Here is a 26,221-nt window from a genome sequence, read left to right on the forward strand (position 1 = left end):
ATTCAGTTTTGTTGTACGTTGGATCACTATTGTTTCCCAAATGTGGTATGAATAATGAGATAACAAAAAGAATGTCATGACAAAGTTCTTGCTTATCTGGGTTTTATATGCCACAATGTTAGCATGCTGTAACTGGAATCTCATAGCTCACTTCGAAAAGAAAAGAAAAAACCACAAATATTCTCAACTCAAAGGTTAAAAATTTGCAGTTGAACCTCATAATGCTCAATGATCAACTCCGCTAGATTCCGGCAAGGTTGCCTTTTCTCCGTCGCCACATGGTACATCCACATTTTGTCGTGTCAGTACATATAAACATGATCACTGTACATGTGGGAAGTCATATTCAAAGATTGAAGCATTGCTTCTCCTCTTTTGTTGAAGTTGAACACAGTTATTCCGCCATTATTCACATCAGTCGCACGAAACCTGAACCACGAAGAACATTTTCAAATAAATTCAGAACTGTCAAGTCTACATGAGTATTTATCTAGTACGCCAAATCCATTACAAAAATTGTGTTCTTCGAAAAGTGAAATTGAAAATACTATGCATGAAAATATAGAGTTCTCAAGTTATTGGCCAAAACTTCTCGTTCTTCACAAATACTCGACCTCTTCAGCTTAAACTAAAAGAAAAATTTGACAGAAAATCGGAGTCAGATATTTAGCAGCAATATCAGTACCTCTCTGGGCCAAGCCCTAAAGCTGTGCAGATCAATGCCCTCAAAATTGATTTATGAGTGACAAGTAAAAAATGCTCCCCCTAACAAGAAACGACGATACTTGGCATGTCATTCAAGATGGAGATACGATATTCTAAAGGATTTAAATTTTCTTAGTATAAATATATTTTCCTACAAAATATGATGGAAATTGAAAGGGAAGAAAGATCTCACAGGCGTGAGCAGGATTTCCTTCCAAGCCTCTTTTGCCGTGCCCCACACTTTTTGTAGCGGGTAAACGCCATTCACTTCAAAACTAGCCGGATCTTCTCTCCATGTTGTGTACTCTTTTGGGTATATCTGCTTGGCATCCACTGCCTCCAAATTCTGAGTGTGATTTAGTAGGATACGATAACAATATGACTAAAAAATGTAATTCTTAAGAAAAAAAGGGTTTCCATCTATTCAATCAAAACTCAATGGGATAGGGAAGAGTACTTGTAAAACTACGACTAACTAGTAAAACACAAGGAGACAGACCATTTTTCATGCCTTCAAGGTGAAACAAATGCGTCTCCTTCAGTGAATCGATAAAAACCAGTGGCTCTTCTCTCCCTTGCCATACGATTTCAGCGGTGGACTGCATCAGACAATTCAGAATTGAAACCTTAAAAAGCATTCAGTAATAGCAAGTTGAGTATCCTTTTTCCAACTTTCAGCAACAACAACAATAGTATTTTTTTTTTTTTTCCAACCTTTGCACGAGATATCGGGCTTGAAAAACACTGATCAAAATGTATATTTGCCAATGCCCTTTTACATCTCTCAGCTTGTCTTATCCCGGTTTCTGTTAGGACAGACAGGTTCGAGCTTCCCTGTGAATGCATAACTGGTTAGTATTGGTTCAAGGTTCAAGTTCCTGTTTAGTAGAACTTTTTACTGTAGTAAAAAAGTTAAATGTAACTGTTTCTGAGAGCTTTTTACTGTAACAAAATTCGAATTTTAAACTCAAATCAGTGAAATGAACGGGCCTAATGTTTGAACTATGATCTTGTTTTGTAAAAGTAGCCATAGCTTTCTTTATCAAATGTCTTAACCTTTTTATAGAACCTAGAAAATACACGTTTTTTTCATAGGGGGGGTGGGCACTTGAAGTTCGGATGTGTAGATTTATCGCTAGGTTATGCTTGCGACCAAAGAAAATACACATTGTAGTTGATAACTAAAATAAATGAAAATATAGATCTCCAAACTGGTGCTAGCCCAGTTAGTAAGGGCGGGATGGGTTGAGGGGGAGACCCAGGCTCAAATTCGAAGAACAGACAAGAATAGCTAATAATGAATCAATATATAGATATATAGATATATAGATATATAGATACATACAAGCATACATACATACATGCACGCATGCGCGCGCGCACACAGAGATAATTGGGAAGAAATAATGAAACATGCCCCACCTGAAGTAAAAGACAAAACGAATTATTTGACTAAAGCAGAAGGCAAAATACCTGAATTCTACTTTCTTCATTCCAAGAGCTAAGTCCATGCCGTAGAAGCGTCACCTTCTTTGGTGAAGAGATCAGTTCATCAGTAAGAGATATTGTAGCCTTTTTGAAATCAAATGCACCACCCGTCATGGGTGCACTGTTCTCAAGTTTATCTGTTACCAAAAGGATTCTTAAAACTGACTTCAAAAAGGAACCAATCATACAAGTAGCTATTCAATATAAATTGGATAAATGACTAAAAATGGTGGACATGCATTGCACAAACACATGGGATGGCAAAACCCATCAAGGAAAACTTCTCACCGCCAAGAATGGCAAGTGGGTTTTTGACTCCCACACACCCAAAAAAAAAATAATAATAATAATAGTAAAATAATAAAGGATAAGTTACAAAATTCCCTCCTCAAACTGTCACTCTGATCAAATTCGCCCAGACTTTTTAAATGTATCAATGACACCCCCTTAAACTTAAAAACGGCGACAACTTTGGTACTCCTGTCTGTTCTTTCATGGAAAAACATGTCTGTTTTTGTGGGCAAAAATGAAACAGAATGACTAGCGTTGTCACTTTGTCAAGTTCAATGGATTGTTGACACATTTCAAAAGTTAAGGGACAAGTTACTATTGGTGTAAAATAGCATGACAAAAGGCAACCAGCCGTAACTACTCTCTTAGGACATGACAACACACGGAGTGTCTACATTGAACCGTAGCTAGCTAGACATGTCATCTTCGATGACCTCTTTAATTTCACAAATTTAAATTAAGATGTAATTTTATGTAAAATTTTTTTATTATAATAAAAAAATAAATATAACTTTTAATTAAAAATTTAAATATCAGTGCAAAAAAACTACTAAACATTGAACAAACATTATGAAAATAGTTTCAGTCCCTTCTCCTGTTACTCGAATGTGCAACCTGCCATCTAGCAAACCACTTGAGAGTAACACGAATGCCCCTAGGCTACCATAAGTTAAGGGACAAATCGCAACTAGTTACGTAACAAAAAATAATAATAAAAAACTTGCACTCATAGTAAAGGACAAAGACATTACCGTCTATTAGGAAACATTGCAATTTAACATATAAACTCATCACTTTTCTTAACATAATAATTCCAGTTCTGGATTCAAGCAAGCGCGTCCTCCCTCTTTTACTTCATGATTTTCTCTTATAGTAACAATATAAGTGGTGAGAGAACAGTAATGAAGATGTGAACTTACCAGAGGTTAAAGGCATATCTGGGCTGGAATATGAGCACAGAATTCGAGGTGCACCAAATGAAAGAGCCTGGCCATGGAGCTTAGGAGGCCTCCCAGAGCCGATTGTGGAAGTTGAACTACATAAATATGAGATTTGGGCTAGAGTTAGAATCCCAGAAACCATCTTCTTTGAGAGCTTTTTTTTGTTTTTTTTTCCCCTTCTTCTTCTTCTTCTTCTTCTTCTTTTTCCTGCCGTTTCTGGTCAGTCTTTTACTCAGCTAATACTTTTGGCGGTGTGAGATCTCAAAGCCCACTGCTGAGATTTTGCAAAAGAAATTACATTCCATGGTTTATATATTGTGGTGTGTGTGTGTGAGTGATGGGAGGTGTTTATAATACATGGTTGGCTCTTTTTAGTGGGTGGTGATCCTTGGCCCTCACACTGACACATATCCAATCCTGGATACGCTTATAAAAAGTTCACGCAGAAGATTAAAGGTTAAAAATTTTTAATTCATGAATTTAAAATTATTTTTATTTTATATATATTTTTTATAAAAAAAATATTATAATGAGTTACAAATTATAATTTAAATTATAACATGAATTTTTCTTTCGAATACACGATAAGATTCGGTTAGTGAAGGTTATAATAGAACTAGATTTCATAAAAGAAAACGTAAATAGAAATGTACATTATTATAGTAGTTTTGAGAACTATGATTATATAATTAAAGGAAAAATCCATAAGCATGATAATATATCATGAGCTCTAATATTTTATTTTTTTATTTAAATAATAATATTTCATATTAGTGGAGTTCACATGTCAAACGGTAAACGCAGAGCGTGACAAAAAAATGATGCTAATATTTCTCTTATTATATAATTAAATGAAAAATCTATAAACATGATAAAAGGGCATGGGCAGGTCAAATGCCTTGGAGGCCATTACTACGTTGAGAGTAAGGGCTTGTTCATTTACATTTTTTGAGTTAAGGTGACTTGAGTTCAGATATTGATTTGAGTTAATGTGTGTTTGAGTTAGGACTCTAATTTGAGTTTGTGTTTGGATGTGCACATTTTGAGTTATGGTTTGAATTGAGAATCTATTTGAGTTTGTGTTTAGGTGGGTCAGAACTTAAATTTGTATTTAGATAGTATTTTAATAAAAACTCAATGGTGATAGAAAATTTTAATAGGGTATATGGATAGGGTTTTATTCATCTATTCGTTATGAACGCATAGAAAAAAATCATCTCAATCGGAATTAATACGAAAAAATTATTACGTTTTTAAGAATAGAAAAAATATTGTTCATTAACTTGAGTTTGAGTTTAGGAACTTGAGTTGAAGGGGGAACTTGAACTCAGATTTTAGCCTCAAACTCAAGTTCAAACTCAAGTTCAAACTCAAATTTTACAAAAGAACATGAACTTAAATAAAGTTGTAACTTGAATTCAAACTTTTTTTGAGTTTAAGTATAAATGAATAAGCCCTAAAAGTTTTGATATGATAATCTTCTTGGACTTTTGAGAGTATTTCATCGTTGATTCATTGGATGATTTTGAATTTTGTTAACCAAGCTCATCATATTGTAATGGTTGCAAGTTTAGCCTAATAATAAATTACTATTACTTTTAATATTAAAGTGCATAGTTCAAATCCCTCACCTCAATTTTATAAAATAAAAAAAAAATAACATTGCATTATAACAAGATTCTTAAGAGACTTGTACATTATGTCATATACTATTGTAGTACATATTTATGAATGTTGGAATTAGTTAAGATCAGTATACAAAATTGAGATAACTCTATATTTAAAACACAACCTAACTGGCAGGATATTTTTTTATACCATACCACAAAAAATTCATAATTTTTATTGATAACTACGCACCCTCTTTGGTAGATGGCAGCGATGGCGTGTGGTTTTGTGTTGCCAAGGATGGGTATCTCCTGTGGCTTTTCATTACTCGTACTGTTTTGTTACTCCTAGCTTTGGTGGTCGCGGCATCCGGTGTGTCACCCATGGAAGGTCCAGTGTGGGTGTTGTTTTCTAGTTTTTGGTTTAGTTTTCTTAGTTTAATAATGGCGATGTTATTGAGAGAGCATTTTATGTGCTCGATTGTTAGTGTGCCCTATATGTTTTCCTTTATCGAAACTTGGATGCATATGGTATTTTTAGGCCCCGTTCACTTCGCTGATTCGAGTTTAGAATTTAAGTTTTTCTACAGTAAAAAGCTCTCACAAACAATCACATCTAACTTTTTTACTACAGTAAAAAGCTCTCACATAAAATCACATCTCAACTCGAATTCTAAACTCGAATCAGTGAAGTAAACGGGGCCTTAGGTTGCGTTCTTTTCAATAACTCCAAATTCAAGATTAGAGTTAAAAAAGTGAGTTTAAATGGAATTGTGTTTGAAACTTGAATTGTGTGTTCACTTGGATGATTTGTGAGATGTGAACTTGAGTTTTATGTTCACTTTGACAAAAACATAACTCCAAAATTTTGCAAGTATTGACATGGATTTTTTTACTACACATTAATACACCTATATACATAAATAACAGAAACGTCCATAAGTTCATTACAACGTATTGTAAAATAAATACGGTAGTCGAAATTGCGGAACAAATATGTAACTACCGATTGCGATATGCTTCCAATGCCGCCCACATGCTAGCTGCCATCTCGTCCCTCAAAATATTCATTTGTCTACGATTTGCGGAGTTCTGATTTTGTTCCGTTCCGCGATCAGGATTGTGATTTTGATTAACATCTTGATCTGCATTCTCTGGATCAATTTCAAAAACTGGAACTCCGTCTCGTGTGTACTGGTTCAGTAGCTCATCGTTATTGTTGTACATATGTATGAAATTGTGAAGCACAGCACAAGCAATAGGAATTTGTATCTGTTTCTCTATTGGGTAATTATTTATGCACTTGAGTATGCGGAACCTTGCTTTCCAAACACCAAAAGTGCGCTCAATAGCATTTCTTAGGGACGAATGCGTGTAATTGAACAACTCACGCTGAGTTCGAGGACGCCCACGTCTTGCCCTATACTCTTGAAGGTGATATGTGCTCTCTCGGTACGGCGCCAAGAAACAATCGTTGTTCGCGTAGCCAGAGTCTACAAGGTAGTATTTACCTGCATTCGCCATTACAAAGCAATAATTAAGTACGGCCAACTCTTTAGTGAAGTCAAGCAACCAACGATGATGCTTGTTTATCAACATATATAGCAAGGATTGGGATTGACATACCGGGCGGTGGAGTTGGGAACTTTTTTTCTCGTACCCCCACTACGGATGAAAGAACGCGCGCATCATGTGCCGATCCCTCCCATCCAGCTAATATGTAGGTAAACTTCATGTCAAATGAACATACCCCTAACACATTTTGGGAGTAAAAACCCTTCCTATTCCTCCATACTTCGGGGTTACCTGATGGTGGAACACAAGGGACGTGAGTCCCGTCGAGAGCTCCAACACAATTCTGTAATCAATTAAGAACAACGAGGTTACCAATCTTATAATGTTAGTCGCTGACGATATGATATATGAGTAATGACATACCTTAAACCATGGCAAATACTTGCTTCCACTCGCAGCAATGATTGGATCAATAATGTTAAAATTCGGGGGTGTTATGAAATCATGCCGCAGGTTATATATTGCCGCCAATACAGCCTCGAAGTATTTGGAAATTGTGGATCCAGAATGCTGCCATTGATCCTGCGATTCCCTATTGCTTTGGCTTTGGGACACAATGTATAGAAAGATAAAAAGCTGCTCGTCCACGTTCATATTCCTAGTGGGTCTCAGATATCCCTTAAGTTCTAAGAGTGAACTCAGTCGCTTAAAACAGTCACTGCCCATCCTAATCTTATTCCGAATTACGTCCTCATGACCATCAAGCAAGTAATCAACACGCATAATACCTGTGAACGCGGAGGTGTGCTTAGGTTGAGGCGGGGGTCTCTCAACGTAGGTTTGGTAATACCAGAGCATAGCCGCGACACCTGCTGTCTCATAGTCATCATCTGAGTCATCGTCTATTGTGTTGTCAGGCGACGCGTTCGAAGGCCCTCCGTTCCACATTACAACCTGTTCGCCAAATCTGCTATAGTAGAAGTCACAAGTACAACATAGTTAATGTTGAAATTGTGCAATAATGTAATGGCAAAGTATAAGAGTCACTACCAAGTAAAGTCATTAATGCAAATTGCATCATGTCATCAGAACACTAATTGAAAGAGAAAGCAAACGAAGTAATAGTTTCGAAGTACAACACAACTCAATAAATGATTACAACATAGTTAAACGCCTCATAATTAAGAAAATTGTCCGACACTGTCTAAGCCTCATAAATAAGAAACCTCATAAATAAAAAGTCTCGTAAACAAAGAGCCTCATAATTAAAAAGCCTAACAAGTAGCTACTCCTCATTGTTTCCTCCACCAAAATGACCAGAGTTAGGTGGAAAACTAGGCATGTAATAGGGTGGTGGACATTGAAAGTTAGGGGGATGGGGAGTAACATTTGGGGTCATGTTTTGGATTGGTGGGTGTTGTGGTTGCATGTGGTGAGAGGGTTGAGAGAAACTGGGTACTTGTGGTTGGCCAAAGGTAGGAGGTTGTTGGCCATAGATTGGCGGTTGTTGGTAAAAGTTGGGTGTCGGCATGAAGTTTTGATATATAGGGGGCTGCATGAAGTTGGAAGCCATGGATGGAGGGGGCATGGTGCAAGATTGGGTAGATTGACTCGTTTTAGAGGTAACGGTTCTCATCACGAAACCAACCCTTTGCGTCTCTGTCATATCCAAAAAGAGTTGCTGCATGTGTGGAAACCACCCAATGGCCTCTAAGAATATTATGACAGTGTCATCTTCAAGATCCATTTCCTTCACAATCGCTGTACACTGCCGCAGAGTGGTAGGGGTCGCAGGGTTCTGAGAAGCGCTGGAACTGGTAGCCCTGCTACTATTCTTACTTTCTATAGAGGCTACAAGTCGTCCAAGTAGTGCCCTTGCTTCTGGATCGCCAACCGGACGTTTCTGACTGCGTCCAGATTTCTTACCAATTGCCTTAGAGGTGGATGCAACATTCAAGCCCTTCCTAGCACTGTTCAACCCAGCTCACATCGTGGTCACAAAAATGTCATCGCTGCCTAACGAATGCGACGTCGCCCCCCCTTCACCTTCTTCAGCCGGGATTGGAGTTGTGTCTACGTGCGCGGTGGTGGGATTTTCCAATCCCACCGCAAATTCACCACATGCACGGGTACTACCAAAGGCCTCGTAGTACAAGTCAAAATTTTTAAGGGGATGCTTCTTCGCAGCATTAGCCCACTTCTTGTTCTGTGTGAAAAATAACATCCACATAAGCTAACGCACGTTGAACACATGTTCTAACTGATGATAAATAATTTGGGAAAGGAAAACAAACAACTGGTGATTACCTTAGCAAAATCTTCCCAATACTCGTCCGTACAAGTCACTGCGCCTGTCACAGGATCCCAACCAAGGCCTGTGGTTGTACGTAGTATAACCTCCTTATCAAACTTGCCTTTTAGACGCACTCGCATCTGTTGAACCTTGGCCGCCGTAACTGGATCCTTAAAATGTTTTTGTAGCTTAGTAGCCCAATCTTCCCAATTTTTCTGGACCGGTTTCCGACCATGGTAGTTACGGTTATACTCTGCTAGGAGTTGCAACAACTCCTCCTTCTGCTTTTGATTCCAATGAAGAGTCGTGTCCTCATCATTGCCCCCTCTTGGCATCTACCACCACACACCAAAAGCATCATCCCGCACAAATAAGAAGCCACAAACAAAAACACGTACGCACAATTGTATATAACTATAAACATATATATATATATATATACACAAGGGAAGTAAAAGAAAACAAAACAGACAATGGACCAAAGCCAAGGACAACACGATTTGGGACTAAACTGTGAACAACCAAGTCCGAATTTTGTGGCTATTTAACTTATTAGTAAATAAAGCAATGGGGTTGTTGGCTTGGTTACTGGATCTAGCAAATGTACTTCCTCCGGTGATATAATGGTGATTATAGGCTGTCATGAGTGTGCCACAACGAAGCGAGTTTTTTATTTTATTTTATTTTAATTTATTATTTTTTTATTGCTATCTTTGATGTATGTACTATGTAGTACTAACTGAACCTTGTAAATGGCCCTATAATACTCAGTACCTAACATGGTAACCGGCTTGTTTGTAATTCTTGTAGTGTCTGTGCGGACTGTCATTTACCCGGCACTCTTTGTATGTGGACCGACTGCACCACATGCTTTGAGAGCTGTGCAAGTATGGCAGGTGAATGTGGTTGCCTAGGAGGTGCTGGTGAAGCAGGGCTACCATTGCTGTTTATAATGGCATTGATTGTGCTGGGACTTTTTACTTTAATTGGAATATTTTATAGTGTCTTGGTGGCTACAATGGTCGGACAACGAATTTGACAACGGCATTATCACATACTTGCAAAAAGGATGCTAACAAAAGTGAGTCAGGGTGATTTTATTCCATCCTAGTTTATTTATTGGCTGCAATAGTATAAATTTCTTTTGCCATGTATATCAAGTTCAGCCCAGAAATGATGCTCAGTAGCTCTTTAAACCTCCAAACCACTAAGATCTTATCTCGACTTAGTCGACTGCGTACCTTTAGTAGAATTTAAATTTTTGCATAGCCAACTAATTTACGGAGGAATACTTTAGACAAAAGAATAGCCTATAAAACGGGATAGCAAAATTTAGGACTGAATTGAATGTCTTGGCATTACAAGAAATGATTCTTTATCTTGAATCGAAATTATGGTACAGTACTTCTACAAAATTACATTACCAAAAACCACATGAATATTGAATCGAAATCAACTAAACGTGTTCAAGGGATGCATGCTCAACTCAGAAAAAGGAACAAATTCTGATGCTCTGCGTGGACAGCCAAAAATGACAGATCTCATATGTAACGACATACTAGTTGGGGCGATCGTTTGGCACACAAAACTTGAGTTTATACCTTAAACCATGGCAAATACTTGCTTCCACTCGCAGTAATGACTGGATCAATAATGTTAAAATTCGGGGGTGTTATGAAATCATGCCACAGGTTATATATTGCCGCCAATACAGCCTCGAATTATTTGGAAATTGTGGATCCAGAATGCTGCCATTGATCTTGCGATTCCCTATTGCTTTGGCTTTGGGACACAATGTATAGAAAGATAAAAAGCTGCTCGTCCACGTTCATATTCCTAGTGGGTCTCAGATATCCCTTAAGTTCTAAGAGTGAACTCAGTCGCTTAAAACAGTCACTGCCCATCCTAATCTTATTCCGAATTACGTCCTCATGACCATCAAGCAAGTAATCAACACTAAAAAGCTGCGTCCACGTTCATATTCCTAGTGGGTCTCAGATATCCCTTAAGTTCTAAGAGTGAACTCAGTCGCTTAAAACAGTCACTGCCCATCCTAATCTTATTCCGAATTACGTCCTCATGAACATCAAGCAAGTAATCAACACGCATAATACTTGTGAACGCGGAGGTGTGTTTAGGTTGAGGTGGGGGTCTCTCAACGTAGGTTTGGTAATACCAGAGCATAGCCGCGACACCTACTGTCTCATAGTCATCATCTGAGTCATCGTCTATTGTGTTGTCAGGCGACGCGTTCGAAGGCCCTCCGTTCCACATTACAACCTGTTCGCCAAATCTGCTATAGTAGAAGTCACAAGTACAACATAGTTAATGTTGAAATTGTGCAATAATGTAATGGCAAAGTATAAGAGTCACTACCAAGTAAAGTCATTAATGCAAATTGCATCATGTCATCAGAACACTAATTGAAAGAGAAAGCAAACGAAGTAATAGTTTCGAAGTACAACACAACTCAATAAATGATTACAACATAGTTAAACGCCTCATAATTAAGAAAATTGTCCGACACTGTCTAAGCCTCATAAATAAGAAACCTCATAAATAAAAAGTCTCGTAGACAAAGAGCCTCATAATTAAAAAGCCTAACAAGTAGCTACTCCTCATTGTTTCCTCCACCAAAATGACCAGAGTTAGGTGGAAAACTAGGCATGTAATAGGGTGGTGGACATTGAAAGTTAGGGGGATGGGGAGTAACATTTGGGGTCATGTTTTGGATTGGTGGGTGTTGTGGTTGCACGTGGTGAGGGGGTTGAGAGAAACTGGGTACTTGTGGTTGGCCAAAGGTAGGAGGTTGTTGGCCATAGATTGGCGGTTGTTGGTAAAAGTTGGGTGTCGGCATGAAGTTTTGATATATAGGGGGCTGCATGAAGTTGGAAGCCATGGATGGAGGGGGCATGGTGCAAGATTGGGTAGATTGACTCGTTTTAGAGGTAACGGTTCTCATCACGAAACCAACCCTTTGCGTCTCTGTCATATCCAAAAAGAGTTGCTGCATGTGTGGAAACCACCCAATGGCCTCTAAGAATATTATGACATGTTCATCTTCAAGATCCATTTCCTTCACAATCGCTGTACACTGCCGCAGAGTGGTAGGGGTCGCAGGGTTCTGAGAAGCGCTGGAACTGGTAGCCCTGCTACTATTCTTACTTTCTATAGAGGCTACAAGTCGTCCAAGTAGTGCCCTTGCTTCTGGATCGCCAACCGGACGTTTCTGACTGCGTCCAGATTTCTTACCAATTGCCTTAGAGGTGGATGCAACATTCAAGCCCTTCCTAGCACTGTTCAACCCAGCTCACATCGTGGTCACAAAAATGTCATCGCTGCCTAACGAATGCGACGTCGCCCCCCCTTCACCTTCTTCAGCCGGGATTGGAGTTGTGTCTACGTGCGCGGTGGTGGGATTTTCCAATCCCACCGCAAATTCACCACATGCACGGGTACTACCAAAGGCCTCGTAGTACAAGTCAAAATTTTTAAGGGGATGCTTCTTCGCAGCATTAGCCCACTTCTTGTTCTGTGTGAAAAATAACATCCACATAAGCTAACGCACGTTGAACACATGTTCTAACTGATGATAAATAATTTGGGAAAGGAAAACAAACAACTGGTGATTACCTTAGCAAAATCTTCCCAATACTCGTCCGTACAAGTCACTGCGCCTGTCACAGGATCCCAACCAAGGCCTGTGGTTGTACGTAGTATAACCTCCTTATCAAACTTGCCTTTTAGACGCACTCGCATCTGTTGAACCTTGGCCGCCGTAACTGGATCCTTAAAATGTTTTTGTAGCTTAGTAGCCCAATCTTCCCAATTTTTCTGGACCGGTTTCCGACCATGGTAGTTACGGTTATACTCTGCTAGGAGTTGCAACAACTCCTCCTTCTGCTTTTGATTCCAATGAAGAGTCGTGTCCTCATCATTGCCCCCTCTTGGCATCTACCACCACACACCAAAAGCATCATCCCGCACAAATAAGAAGCCACAAACAAAAACACGTACGCACAATTGTATATAACTATAAACATATATATATATATATATACACAAGGGAAGTAAAAGAAAACAAAACAGACAATGGACCAAAGCCAAGGACAACACGATTTGGGACTAAACTGTGAACAACCAAGTCCGAATTTTGTGGCTATTTAACTTATTAGTAAATAAAGCAATGGGGTTGTTGGCTTGGTTACTGGATCTAGCAAATGTACTTCCTCCGGTGATATAATGGTGATTATAGGCTGTCATGAGTGTGCCACAACGAAGCGAGTTTTTTATTTTATTTTATTTTAATTTATTATTTTTTTATTGCTATCTTTGATGTATGTACTATGTAGTACTAACTGAACCTTGTAAATGGCCCTATAATACTCAGTACCTAACATGGTAACCGGCTTGTTTGTAATTCTTGTAGTGTCTGTGCGGACTGTCATTTACCCGGCACTCTTTGTATGTGGACCGACTGCACCACATGCTTTGAGAGCTGTGCAAGTATGGCAGGTGAATGTGGTTGCCTAGGAGGTGCTGGTGAAGCAGGGCTACCATTGCTGTTTATAATGGCATTGATTGTGCTGGGACTTTTTACTTTAATTGGAATATTTTATAGTGTCTTGGTGGCTACAATGGTCGGACAACGAATTTGACAACGGCATTATCACATACTTGCAAAAAGGATGCTAACAAAAGTGAGTCAGGGTGATTTTATTCCATCCTAGTTTATTTATTGGCTGCAATAGTATAAATTTCTTTTGCCATGTATATCAAGTTCAGCCCAGAAATGATGCTCAGTAGCTCTTTAAACCTCCAAACCACTAAGATCTTATCTCGACTTAGTCGACTGCGTACCTTTAGTAGAATTTAAATTTTTGCATAGCCAACTAATTTACGGAGGAATACTTTAGACAAAAGAATAGCCTATAAAACGGGATAGCAAAATTTAGGACTGAATTGAATGTCTTGGCATTACAAGAAATGATTCTTTATCTTGAATCGAAATTATGGTACAGTACTTCTACAAAATTACATTACCAAAAACCACATGAATATTGAATCGAAATCAACTAAACGTGTTCAAGGGATGCATGCTCAACTCAGAAAAAGGAACAAATTCTGATGCTCTGCGTGGACAGCCAAAAATGACAGATCTCATATGTAACGACATACTAGTTGGGGCGATCGTTTGGCACACAAAACTTGAGTTTAGGGTCGTTTGGCTGTTCTTATGTTCTGTAAACAATGGCAAAAAATCTGTCTTTTTTGCCATTGTTTTGCTTATTGTGCTCTAGTTTTTCTAAGCTATTTTGGGTTGTTGTGAATCGGCAGCATCATTAGCCGCACATCCTAATCACCGCAAATAATGGTGGAATCAACATTAATGCAAAGCATTGCATTGCACACACACAGACCAGTTTTCGTGATAATGTAAAAAAATCAAGGGGGGACATTTTACCGTGTTTGAGCCGACAGAGGAGTGCTGATGCTCTGCTTCGATAACCCCCAACCGTGAGTCCGACGGTTCTGGCAGCCAAGTTCGCCGACGGTAACGAAGACGGGAAGACCGGTACCGGAGACAACTCCTACGCACTCGGAAACGACGTTGCACACTACATCGACTCAACAATACTGCCAGTGGACTGTAGGACTTCACGCTCGGCGGACCAATTTTGTCCGATTTGAAAATTGAAGAAGATGGGAAATAGGGTTTCGTGTTGGGCGCACAATCAGGAAATGGGAGAGTATTGAGGGATTTATGGGTGCACGAGGAAGGAGGAACTCACGCGGCCATCGATTTGCACAAACCCACTGGATCAAAATAGCATCGCAGACTGCACGCGGCCTTGGGGTTCACGGAGGCGCAACTGTAGCAGATAGGAGATGAGGGAAGCGAAGGGCGAGAACCGGAGAGGGGCCCTTTCTCGTGAGCCAAGCAGCAAACCTTGGAAACGACAATGAATGGCAAGCAACGGTCACAAGGCATGTGAAAAGCAGGTATGCGCAGAGAATCTGCACTGTAGAAGACAGACTCGAGTTAAAGGAATATCAGGGGGTAGTTGATGTTTTATTACTCGAGTTCAAACTCGAGTTTTGAGTCTGAGTTTGAATTACCGAACGTGATATTAGGCTCAAAATTCAATCTGAATTAGGCTAACTCGAGTTTTGTGTGCCAAACGAACGCACCCTTAGTATGTTCATAGAATTTACTAGTGGAACTAATATGTGGTCGAGGTCATAAGAGTCGGTGTAGTCTGTGTACTTCTTTACTTGTGCAATACATTTTACTAGGGTTGTTCATAAACTCGAACCCGCAAACACAATCCACCCCACCCTAACTCAACCCGAAAAAGGTAATTTGTAGCATTATTTTTTATTTTTTGGCCCACTAAATGTCTGGCCCGAGGTGTTTGTGGTGGTTTGTGGGTTGGGCCTATAATAGCCCGCAAACCCCAACCCAACCCGCACAAACATGCTTGGGCCATGTCCTCTAAGTTCTAACCCTTACTTCATGTTGGATGGACTACTTTGCTTCATGTTTGATGTTACATTGAACTTTCAATTGCTATCTATTTGATGATGGATTGATCAGTATTATTTCTATTTAATGATAAACTTTGAATGTTTGCGTTATGTTTTATGATAAATATTATTTCTATTTGATGATCAGTATTATTTGATGATGAACTTTGAATGTTGGAGTTATTATTTCTATTTGATGATGAACTTTGAATATTGAGTTGAACTTTGATTCTTTGAATGTTGAACCCGACCACCCAACCAACTCCGCTCCGCCCTAACCCAACCCAAACATCATTGGGTTGTGAAATTTTTCTAACATCATTGGGGTTAAATATGAACAACTTGCACCCTTTAAGGCGGAGCAAGAAAAAACTATATCCCGTACTAATTCAACTCATATACAGCCCTACATTTTACTTTGTTTAAAAAAAAGGTGTCCAAACCTTTCAATTCCAAATTGTCAAGTGCTATTTATCGAAATTGAGAGTCAAATTGATACCTTCCTTATAGTTTAAGGGAGACATTGTTTTATTTTTTATTTTTTATATTTTTTTGGTTTCTTTAGTTATATAGGGAGATAAATTTTCTCGTTTATTTTATTGATTTAAATTTAAATTTTAAATTTTACTATAATAAATTTTTTTTTATAAATAATTATATTTAAATCATATAAAATTATATTTAAATTCAAATTAAAAATTTAAATGAACGAATTAAAATCGCACGGTTGTAAGTTGTAACCGATCATTTGATTCAGTTATATAAATTTACAGCGCTGTACAGAAATTGTCCTCACTCCAAATCGGACGGTTGAAAGTAAAATAACTTTCCTCACTATAAAATGCACCACACATTCACTGCCTATCACTGTGGTCTGTAAGCTGTGGTACTATTTTTTCACAGTTAATGGAATTTGCTAGAAACCAAGGTGCCCAGTTGCCTCGGGAAAATGCAATTGCAACTGGCTCTACCAAACAATCAGGTGGACAAGTACAATTAATTAGCACTGACACAAATTCAACATTTGTAATTATACCCAAAAATATATATATATTCAAAAAGACCTTGAGCCGGTTTGTTTCTATTTTTATTTTTCTTTTTCACGGTTTTCGGAAAAAAAAAAAAGTTAAAATGGGAAATAGAAATGTGTTTGGAAAGAATTTATACTAAAATTAAAAATAAAAATGTTTTTAAAATTTTTCTAAAAAATTTATTTTTTTTAAAACGGATTTCATCTATTTTTCATTTTCTTCTCTCCCTTCTCCACTGCCCACCACCCCCGACAGCCTCCTCCCCCACTCCGACATCAACACCGACTGAAGGAGATGAAGGATGCCGGAGATGAAGGATGATAGAGAGAGACGTCGCCGGAGATGCGGTCGCTCGGTGGCTATCGTCAGTCGTCGGACGCCGCCGCCACTACGCCCACGTGCACACCGCCATCCACACCGGCTGCAAACCAAGAACAATTTCACCAAAGCATAATCCGAAAATCAAGAGTTGGTTTCTTAAAGAATTTTACCTCAATTTTTCCTTTGGTGATGAAAACTCGTGAAAATCCTCTTTGGTTCAACTCTTGGTTGAAAACTCCCTTAGAGAAAGAGTGACAAATTTGGGAGAAAGAGAGAAGGAGAAAGAGATGAGTGAAGGAGAGAGAGAGCTGGGGAGAGTGACGAGAGATAGAGGGAGAGGGTGATCTGTGGGGGAGAGAAGAAAAGGGAAAAGTAAAAGAAATAAATTTATTTAATATATTATTATTTAATTTATTTAATATTATTATTTATTTAATATTTTATTAATTTAAATATTATTACATATTTTTAAAAATTAAACTACCAAACACAATTTCAGTTTTTTTTAAATTAAAAATAATATCAGAATAAAATTACCAAACGTATTTTCAGAAATGATTCTAAAATGAAAATAAAAAAATTTTCATTTTCATTTTTATAGAAAAAAAAATAAAAACGTTTTGAAACCAATTCTAAACGCACCCTTATAGTTTCCTTTGACAATAACCCTTTCGGAGAAAACGCTAGAACATCGAGAAGAATATTTATGAACTTAAAAAACCGATTAACCGAGCAATGTTTATAACATGAGTCTCACGAGTGGAGTAACATTTTATGAGTAATGGTGCCTAATATCGGTAATACTTCGAGCATTAAATATATATATATATATATATATATATATATATATTTTTTTTTGCTGGACAATTACTTTGTCATTTTGTTCCGGACGTACTATGAAAGTCTTCCCACGCAATCTTACATATTTTTATGTCTTTCTTCAATAAAATTTGTTATCACATGATACTTTATGTTTATGTATTTATTCATTTTCTAATATCTTAATTATTTGATGTTAGTTATTGCCGCACTGTTATCACAATACAGTTTTTTAAATGTAATAATATTCTTTGAGACATTTTGACTATTAATAAAGATTTATTTATTTCATATATCTATGTATTGTTCTCGTTATATTCATATTAGTTGAATGCATGATAAACAAACTGAAAGTCTGAGACTGTCATTCTAAATTTTTAGGTCATGCATGTAATGTGAAGAACATGTAAAAGACATGAATTTAAAGATGATAGTCTAAATCATATTATTCATAATTGAGGGAATAAATTGGATGTTTTATTCATATTAAAATTGTTATGTTGTCTACTTCCTAACAGAGATAGTTTGTCTTGATCGTCGAAGGTGGGACTCCATACATAAAGACAGTGATATAGTTTTTAATAAGAAACTTCAGGAAACTTCCTAGTTCCCAAATCCCATGCAATATTGTCCATAAGTTTTCACAGCAAGAGAGGATCAAGAACTAAATACAGGGAGTAAAGAAGAAGAACCAAGTACAAAATAGCAGCAATAAAACCAGCAACAAGAGATCCGGTGACATGGCCGCAGAACTAAGGCACTTGTCCACGATTGGCAACCAACCAGCGTGACTGTTGCCTTTCTTCCCCACATCGGCTATGGCCAAAGCTGCTGAAATGCTCGAACTTAGAACCACTACTATGACCTATAATATATATATATATATATATATGTGTATATATTTAGATGTGACAAATCAGAAAAATCAGTACTACCCCATTTGATATTTAACTATAGAACCAAAAATATTGTCAACTGCTACCAATTATTATTATTTTATTTTTCATTTATTTTCAAAGAGTACAAAAAATGCTTTGTAATTTACATACCGAATCAAGGATGATAACCAAGCGGCAAAGCGAGTTGATCTTGGAAGAAAGGAGGAGAGTTATCAGGCTGTATCCGCTTGCAATTGCTTCCATTATAACAAAGTACCCATTTTTTAACATTAGAAATAAATGAAGTGACATTATTGACAATTATATCATGAAAATGAGGAAAAAGGGGTTTTAGAAATGGACTAGAGTCTAGACTTACGTGAATGCTGGGGTGTTGCTGTATTTGGCCTCGAATGTTAAGTTCAAGACCTTGGCAGAGTCATGGCTGGGGGCCATAACTACGGCCGCTGAGGCGGTGGCGGCGAAGGCGAGGAGCCGCAGTAGAAGGGTGAAGATCTTGCTGTACTTGGTCATGGAGATTATAAAACTAGCAAGCTCTCAATTAGTGATCTTGTAAAGGAAATGTGTGTTATGGGGAAGTTTTAAATGGGAAAATTTGGAGAATTTATGCTCACCAAGGAGAATGGAAATGTGGTGAACATACACATGGCGAACTTATACTAGTCACTTGTTTGTGTTTGGTGACCTATAAGAGCATCAACATTCCATGCATCTTAAAACCAAGCACGTGTAAAATTAAGATAGATTCTGTTTATTTTATCGATTTAAATTTAGAACTTGAGTTTTGCTACAGTAAGATAGTCTCAGAAACAATCACATTTAACTTTTTTACTACAGTAAAAAGCTCTCACATAAAGTCACATTTCAACTCGAATTAAAAATTTGAATCAATGAACTAAACAGGCCCAAAATATGTTAAAAATTATAAATTAATAAAAAGAAATAAGAAGCTAACTTTTTTCTTGAGCTCTTTTTTTCCCCCCCTCTTTTTGAGGGGATTTTTCTTGAGCTCTTGAGAGTAGGTTTTATTGCACTTATGTGAAGTTATGTCACCTGCGTATAATATGTGAATGCCCTTGTTGGACAGTTTTAATGGCTAAAATTCCCCATGATCTGTTCAACTACCAGCCAGAATGTGTAAATTGTGTAATGGTTTATGTATTACTCGGTCTTATATCTCGGAGCACCACTGCTATTGTGCATAGTAACCTATTTGACAAAGGAGGGGTCTATATCAAAGCTTAGGCCTCGTTTATTTCGCGGATTCGAGTTTTCAATTCGAGCTGAGATGTGACATTTTCTGAGAGCTTTTCACTGTAGCAAAAAAAGTTAGATGTGATATTTGTTTAGAGCTTTTAACTATAGAAACTTAAAACTGAAAACTCGAATTTGTAAAATGAACGAGGCCTTAGTAACCTATTTGACAATTGTAATAATAATAAAAAACTTATTTGACAATAAAAATGATATTTATCTTGATTAGAATAATACCTCATACTCACAAGGTTCCATCTACTCATCTAATGGGGTTCGTCTTATGTGAGTAGCGTGGTTTTAACCCCGATAGATAAATAGGGGTGCTCACTTAACAATCACACAAAATACGATAATGATAATACGTCTTTGGAAAAAAAAAAAAAAAAAAAGATGAGGAAAGGTTGAGTAGATGAATGATATAAAAAAAAAGATTTAAATTTAGAAAATGACATAAAATCGAACTAAATTAATATTTAATACTACAAGAATTAGCTACCCAAAAAATGTCTCGTAAAACACTATAGAGAAAAAATAAGAAAAGGAGTTGAGAAGGCTTATTTTTCATCCAATATTTTCAAGAGAAAACCAGTTAGCTAACCTCGTTAGTTTTTCATCATCCTCTTATAATTCTGTCTCTCTTAAGTTAATATTAAAAGGTGAAAGTAAGGACGTGAATCTTGTAACGTTTCAAAATAGTACAAGTCTTTATGTTCCCTCACTTTAAATGACTATAAGAAATAGTGTAAATTTGAGTGTACATTATTTTTGAAGTGTAATTATTTAACTATACTACTTTAATGTAAAAATGAGGCTTAGATTTTCTTTAAAAAGTGGTACATTTGAATCCCTAATCTCTAGGAAATTTGTTTCCTTCGGCTTTTTCGGCTCAACAAATCTCCAGGAAGTTGTATTCCTCATTTCCAAATTCCACTAGGGAAAATACACTAAATAGTATATTTTATAGGTGCATTTATAGCATATTTTTTAAATTATAGTAAGTAACAGCATATTTAAAATCTTGTTCCTGGGGACAAATGCTTCTTTCCCAATATACCATTTCTTTTAGCGTTTCTTCTCTTCCTCACAGACCCCCTCAGACAGTCCTATCCACGTTTCTTTTCTTTTCTCTCTCCTCTCACTTTCTTTCTCTCGCATCAACATCTCTGCCCCAGATGATGATTGTGTGGTGCGGGAAAATTTCGACGGCGACGGCAAGTCGTTCGACGGTATTTCTCTTACTGGTTCCGCCGCAGGTCGAATCAAAGTCGCGCCGCCATTCAAAATCTCATAGCTCTTTTCACGGTTGTCGACTGTGATCATTTCTTCGTTTCGTGATCACCTCCATCTCCCTCCGTCTCCGCGAATCTCGCTCTCCCTCTGTCGACCGAAGCTTCTCCTGCGATCTGGTTTTGCTACTCCGACTCCGTAACTCTCTCTTCTTAGATCTACTCTCTCCCTCTGTCATCTGCCCTGCCGTCGAGCTTCTGGGCGATCCCAACGACGCCACAACAATAGAAGATTCGTGGAGGAGTAGCTAATCGTCGCCTTACTATTTTGGCCGAGGATCGTCGAGGTCTTTGTCAGTTGAATCTGCTCGTGGTGGTGAAGATCTACTCGCAAAACATCGTCGGGATCTTGCGACTCTGGCCACGAAATCGATGATGTCGTTGACGGAGTTCTGCTTGAGATCTGCATCAGTATAGAGAGAGGAAGACGCGGGCGAAGGTGGTGCTCATCGTCATTCCAGATCGTGCGTCTTCATTGAAGTATTTACCAGTAAATACTCACTGAATTCAAGTTTGAATCTGATAAAATTGTAATTCAAATTTACATATGAGTTTACGATACGAGTTTGTGATTGTGATATGAGAATAATTTTATTTTAGATTTGTCTGTGTTTGGAGTTGATAAATATTGTATTTACTGATAAATACTTTAGCACTCAACACTTAGAAAACTAAATATGTTAAATATTATATATACTTAAAAATATTGTAGTAGTTATAAGTTTAAATTTGATAAATACTATATTTATTAATAAATATTTTAATAATTTCAATTTTAAATGTAGTAAATACTGTATTTATTAATAAATATTTTAGTAATTACAGTTTTGCATCAGGTAAATATTATAATACCTTTAAATACTTTATTAACTACAATTTTAAAAATAGTAAATATTGTATTTACATGAAAATACTTTAGTAGTTATAATTTAGAATCTGTTATATTTGTCGGTAAATATGGTATAAACTTGTAAATATGGTATAAACTGGTAAATACAGTGTTTAATGACCGCCGGAGTCGGTGGCGGGATTTTCAGATAAATATAATATTTAGTAGTAAATACGGTATTTTCCTGTAAATATAGTGTTACATGGTCGCCGGAGTTGGTGGTCGAATTTTTATATAAATATGATATTTACCCGTAATACGGTATTTACTGGTAAATACTATATTTACTAGTAAATAAAGTGTTAAACGGTCACCGGAATCGGTGCTCAAATTTTTTGATAAATATGATATTTACTAATAAATACGATATTTACTAGTAAATACAGTGTTAAACGGTCACCGAAGTCACTGGCCAAATTTTCAGGTAAATATGATATTTATTAGTAATACGATATTTATTGATAAATACAGTATTTATTGATAAATATGATATTTACCTATAAATACAATGTTAAACGATCATCAGAGTCGGTGGTCGACTTTTCAGGTAAATATAATATTTACTAGTAAATACATTATTAAATGATAAATACGGTATTTATCAATAAATACAATGTTAAACGGTCACCAGAAAACAGTCACCAGAAAACGGTCACAGGTTGTTGAAAAATGATCTCCGGCCACTGGTCCATGCCATGGTGGACTTGACTATAATCTACCTATTTTAAAAAATACGCTATAATTTACTATTTTTTAAAAATGGATGTTTAGAGAGGATACTTGAGGTGGAAAAAGAAATTTAGGAGTCTTTTTAGGTATTTAATAATATTTAAAACTTAAAATATTAAATTATACTATAATTTACTATTTTTTTAAAAATATACTTTTTAGTAATTATGTTATTTCCCTCTTTATTTCTTTCTTCATCACCTTAAAAATAATTGGGCTTTGGATATCTATATTGGGCCATAAACAATATCCAGCCAACCATGGGCCCATACGGGCCTCCCTCAGGCAACTCTTCACGAGCCCTTGCCCCATTATCGAAAGGAAAGAACCTCATTTCAAAAGAAAAAAAAAAAATCTGTATTCGGCAAGAAGGAGAAAACATGCCTACTTCTAGATATACAGTTATTGGCTGTTTGATAGTGCCGTGAATTTTAAAAAAATTATTTTTAATTGTATTGAGAAAAAAAGTAACTGTTATAAAAAGTAATTGACTGTTTAGTAAATTTTAATTATATTAATTGTGTTGATTTTAAAATTAATATAGTAATATTTAATAAATTATAAAGTTGAATTGTTATGGATAGTTAAAATGATCAAAATAAACATGATATAAAATTTAAATTTAATAATATTATTAAATTTAATAATGTTATATATTTTTAAGAGTTTTTTTTAGTAGATATATTAATGATAGTACTTTCCTTTTCATCTCTTTCTCAATTGTTCTTTATTTTTTATTTTTTTTAATAAACGCACAAAGAACAAGTTTTAGGAGGAGGTCGACCTAGAGGACCATAAGTGCTCTCTCTTAATTTTCAGGTAATAATAATACCATAACTGCAAACAAGGAACAATAAATATCACTTTAATTTGGCATAACATATGAAAGCTCTTGTCCATAGAGCTACGACCACAAGCTGCCGCCAATGAACGCAATGAGGCTAATTTCCTTTTTATTTGTTTTCTTGTGCCTGAATTAATTATCAAACTTAATCCAAAATACATAAAAAACAACTGAACTAAAAAAAAAAAATCATGGCAAGATGCAGTGTATAAATGAATAGGAAAGCAGTTGGAACATTAACATTAGCAACGCCACAATAGGAATTTGAGAATCATCAAAGCATAAAAATTGAAAAATTACTTTATTCACATGAATTTCTTGCCAATATACAAGGACACTTAATTAAATTTTGGCAAATACCAAAAAAAGGGGGAACAACATCCAAGGCTCTCATTCTAGAACACCTTTGGCTCGGACATCCAAGGCAAAACTTTGCTTTGCCCTCATTCTAGAACAACTTTGGCCCCGAGCGCTTCCGCTTTTCTACTATTTGCTCTCATTCCTCCTTTGGCAGTCCTTTTTTTAAGATTGATGGTGTCTTCTCTACTAAGTCTTTTGCTTCCTTAAGGCCTAAGTCAGTGGAGCTCTTTGTAGACGACCCTGATTACGTGACTGTTACTTAACTATAATTGTACTTTGATATCAACTGAAACGACCCTATTAGGTGGTCATCACTGTAATTAACTTTAGTATTCTTATCCTTTATGAAACCTCTAAGAAACTTGAGGAATTTTTTTTTAAAATTCTATATAGAATGTTGTAGTATTTTTTTAAAAAATAAAATGCTATAACAAATGTTGTAACATTCTGAATATAAGTTTCTTTCTCCCAAAATGCTATATCATAATAACATAAAATTCTGACTTTCCTTTTTAAAAATATTAAAATGTTATTCTTAAAACAATTCCTTTTTCTAAAGCATAAATATATACATATGTATATATTTACTTCTTAAATCCTGCTTACTTATATAAACTTAATAAACATAGTACAAACTTGCTACATATAATGTCAAAGTCTCACTTAACAAAATTATTTAACACTTTAAACTGATGCGAAAATAACTGTGTGTGGTATCCATTCCCTAATCTCCACTCGTCTGCCGCTTGCCACTGCCCGTCAAGAATTACTGATAGACTTTTTACCTACAGTATGAATATATCTGAATGAGCTTTCGCTCAGCAAGCAGGAACTATCTCTCGCAAAACAACTGTAAGTTCACATGAATACATATGCATGAACTAATTATGCTTAATTATGATGTTTTATCATAATTTTATTATATGATCTTATCTTACTCACTGATGGGCCCGAGTGCTCGTACCATTATGTGCGATATACGGGACGTGATGGTTCATAAGGCCCCATCGATTCTCTTAGTAAAACTGAACTGAATGCCTCACTTGGGCCAGAGTACCTCTAATCTTGGAGGCTTTGAATTACCTCTCATCTAGGAGGTTTTGAAACTGTAATACCTCTCATCTAAGAGGCTCTGAAACTGGATTACCTCTCAACTAAAAGGTTGGTACGACACTCAACTAAGATTATGCTTATAAGTTCCTCTTGACTTATTAAGATGTATGCAGTATGACATAATATAGCATACTATAATATGAAATATACTCAAACATATATAATTCATGTGTACTGTTTATTTTAAAATCTATTCATACTATAGGCGAGATTCCTACTTACATGTTTTAGGAAGTTGAATCCTCTATTCGCCAAAGAGTATGTTCTCTTTCTTTCTTATTTATGAGAATGAACACCCACTAAGAGTGTGAGATTAACTATCACTTGCTATTCTATTTTAGCAAGCATATAAGAAAATCTGATTTCTCTACTTATGGCTTTCTTTCTCTTTCCTACCTTAGAGGATTGAAAAACCTTGTTTCAAACTTAAAGATTAGGTTTATTGGATATTTTTCCATTAAACAAGGTCCAAACTCAAAATACATTCTTGAGATTATACTTCGAGTTCCTTAATGAACTTTCTATTTAACACTGAAACTGTTTTATTAGTTTTGCGGTGTTTTCTAAAAAACTAGTTTAAAGCTTCTATTTAGAACTAAAACTAAGTTTTAACTTCAAATTCTCAAACTAAAATCCGGCAGAGTTTTGCCTTATTTTTCTGTGTTTTCTGAGCTATTCTTAACTCGTTTTATCCATTAATCCAACTCTTAGACATAACCCACAATCTTTATCATATAATCTTATCATCTTAAAAACCATACTCTAGGGTTTCATCCAAATTCTCATAAGGATTTTCATATCCAAAAGTTGCTAGAAACATAATCTAACAACCAAAAATTCAACCTCTAATCACTAAGTTTTCAATTCCTTTATCAACTGAAATTCAATCATCAACTTAGCAAACTTTCTCCATACTCTTTTCCACATCCAAACCATTCGGCCAAGGTAAGAAAAAGGAGAGGAAAAACTAAAATCTCACCTTAAAGGAATGAATAACAAACTCTGGAGTCACTAATCATCGGTAGTTCAATCGATTTCTGCTAAAAACTCACTTTTCTTCACTTTTGGTAAATTTTTTTCTCCTCTCTCTTGGATGAACACTCACTGGTTTTTGGCATGAAAAAGAGAGTGTTTTATCATGTTTTTACACTTAAAACACGTTGGAGGAAGAAAAGGAGGCGATTAAGAGCAATTTTCCAACTTTTAGGGTCATTTTTGTAAAAAGCTACTAAAAATATCTCTTATTGGCTTCTTGTGCAAGCTTTGCCGGCCACCTCACTAAGCAAATGACATGATCTCAGCCCT

The 26,221-nt window shown here is 36.3% G+C and overlaps 2 protein-coding genes across 2 annotated transcripts; both read right to left on the bottom strand.

Annotated features, from left to right (window-relative positions):
- Positions 1-22: 22 nt before the first annotated feature.
- On the bottom strand, positions 23-3,806 carry LOC21397653 (probable 2-carboxy-D-arabinitol-1-phosphatase). Its single transcript, XM_010109890.2, has 7 exons — positions 3,405-3,806; positions 2,179-2,330; positions 1,420-1,539; positions 1,205-1,304; positions 899-1,038; positions 686-765; positions 23-429 (listed from the first exon to the last, which is right to left on the bottom strand). The coding sequence occupies exons 1-7, from the start codon at positions 3,565-3,567 to the stop codon at positions 303-305; spliced, it is 882 nt and encodes a 293-aa protein (XP_010108192.1). The 5' UTR covers positions 3,568-3,806; the 3' UTR covers positions 23-302.
- Positions 3,807-6,034: 2,228 nt separating this feature from the next.
- On the bottom strand, positions 6,035-9,191 carry LOC112093882. The gene is made up of 4 exons (XM_024173355.1): positions 8,855-9,191; positions 6,971-7,514; positions 6,659-6,890; positions 6,035-6,543 (listed from the first exon to the last, which is right to left on the bottom strand). Exons 2-4 carry the CDS (start codon positions 7,493-7,495, stop codon positions 6,035-6,037), a joined length of 1,266 nt encoding a protein of 421 aa, XP_024029123.1. The 5' UTR covers positions 7,496-7,514; positions 8,855-9,191.
- Between the last annotated feature and the right edge of the window lie 17,030 nt (positions 9,192-26,221).

The sequence above is a fragment of the Morus notabilis genome, unplaced genomic scaffold, assembly GCF_000414095.1.
Source record: "Morus notabilis unplaced genomic scaffold, ASM41409v2 Scaffold191, whole genome shotgun sequence".
In the NCBI taxonomy this organism is placed as follows: domain Eukaryota; kingdom Viridiplantae; phylum Streptophyta; class Magnoliopsida; order Rosales; family Moraceae; genus Morus; species Morus notabilis.

Coding starts and splice junctions, on each gene's coding strand:
- LOC21397653 (XM_010109890.2), bottom strand. CDS start 3,567: ATGGTTTCTGGGATTCTAACTCTAGCCCAAATCTCATATTTATGTAGT. Junction 1,305..1,419: donor GCCCGATATCTCGTGCAAAG/GTTGGAAAAAAA, acceptor TGTCTGATGCAG/TCCACCGCTGAAATCGTATG. Junction 1,039..1,204: donor CCTTGAAGGCATGAAAAATG/GTCTGTCTCCTT, acceptor ATTTGGAGGCAG/TGGATGCCAAGCAGATATAC.
- LOC112093882 (XM_024173355.1), bottom strand. CDS start 7,495: ATGTGGAACGGAGGGCCTTCGAACGCGTCGCCTGACAACACAATAGAC. Junction 6,891..6,970: donor AGTATTTGCCATGGTTTAAG/GTATGTCATTAC, acceptor AATTGATTACAG/AATTGTGTTGGAGCTCTCGA. Junction 6,544..6,658: donor GTTCCCAACTCCACCGCCCG/GTATGTCAATCC, acceptor TGGCGAATGCAG/GTAAATACTACCTTGTAGAC.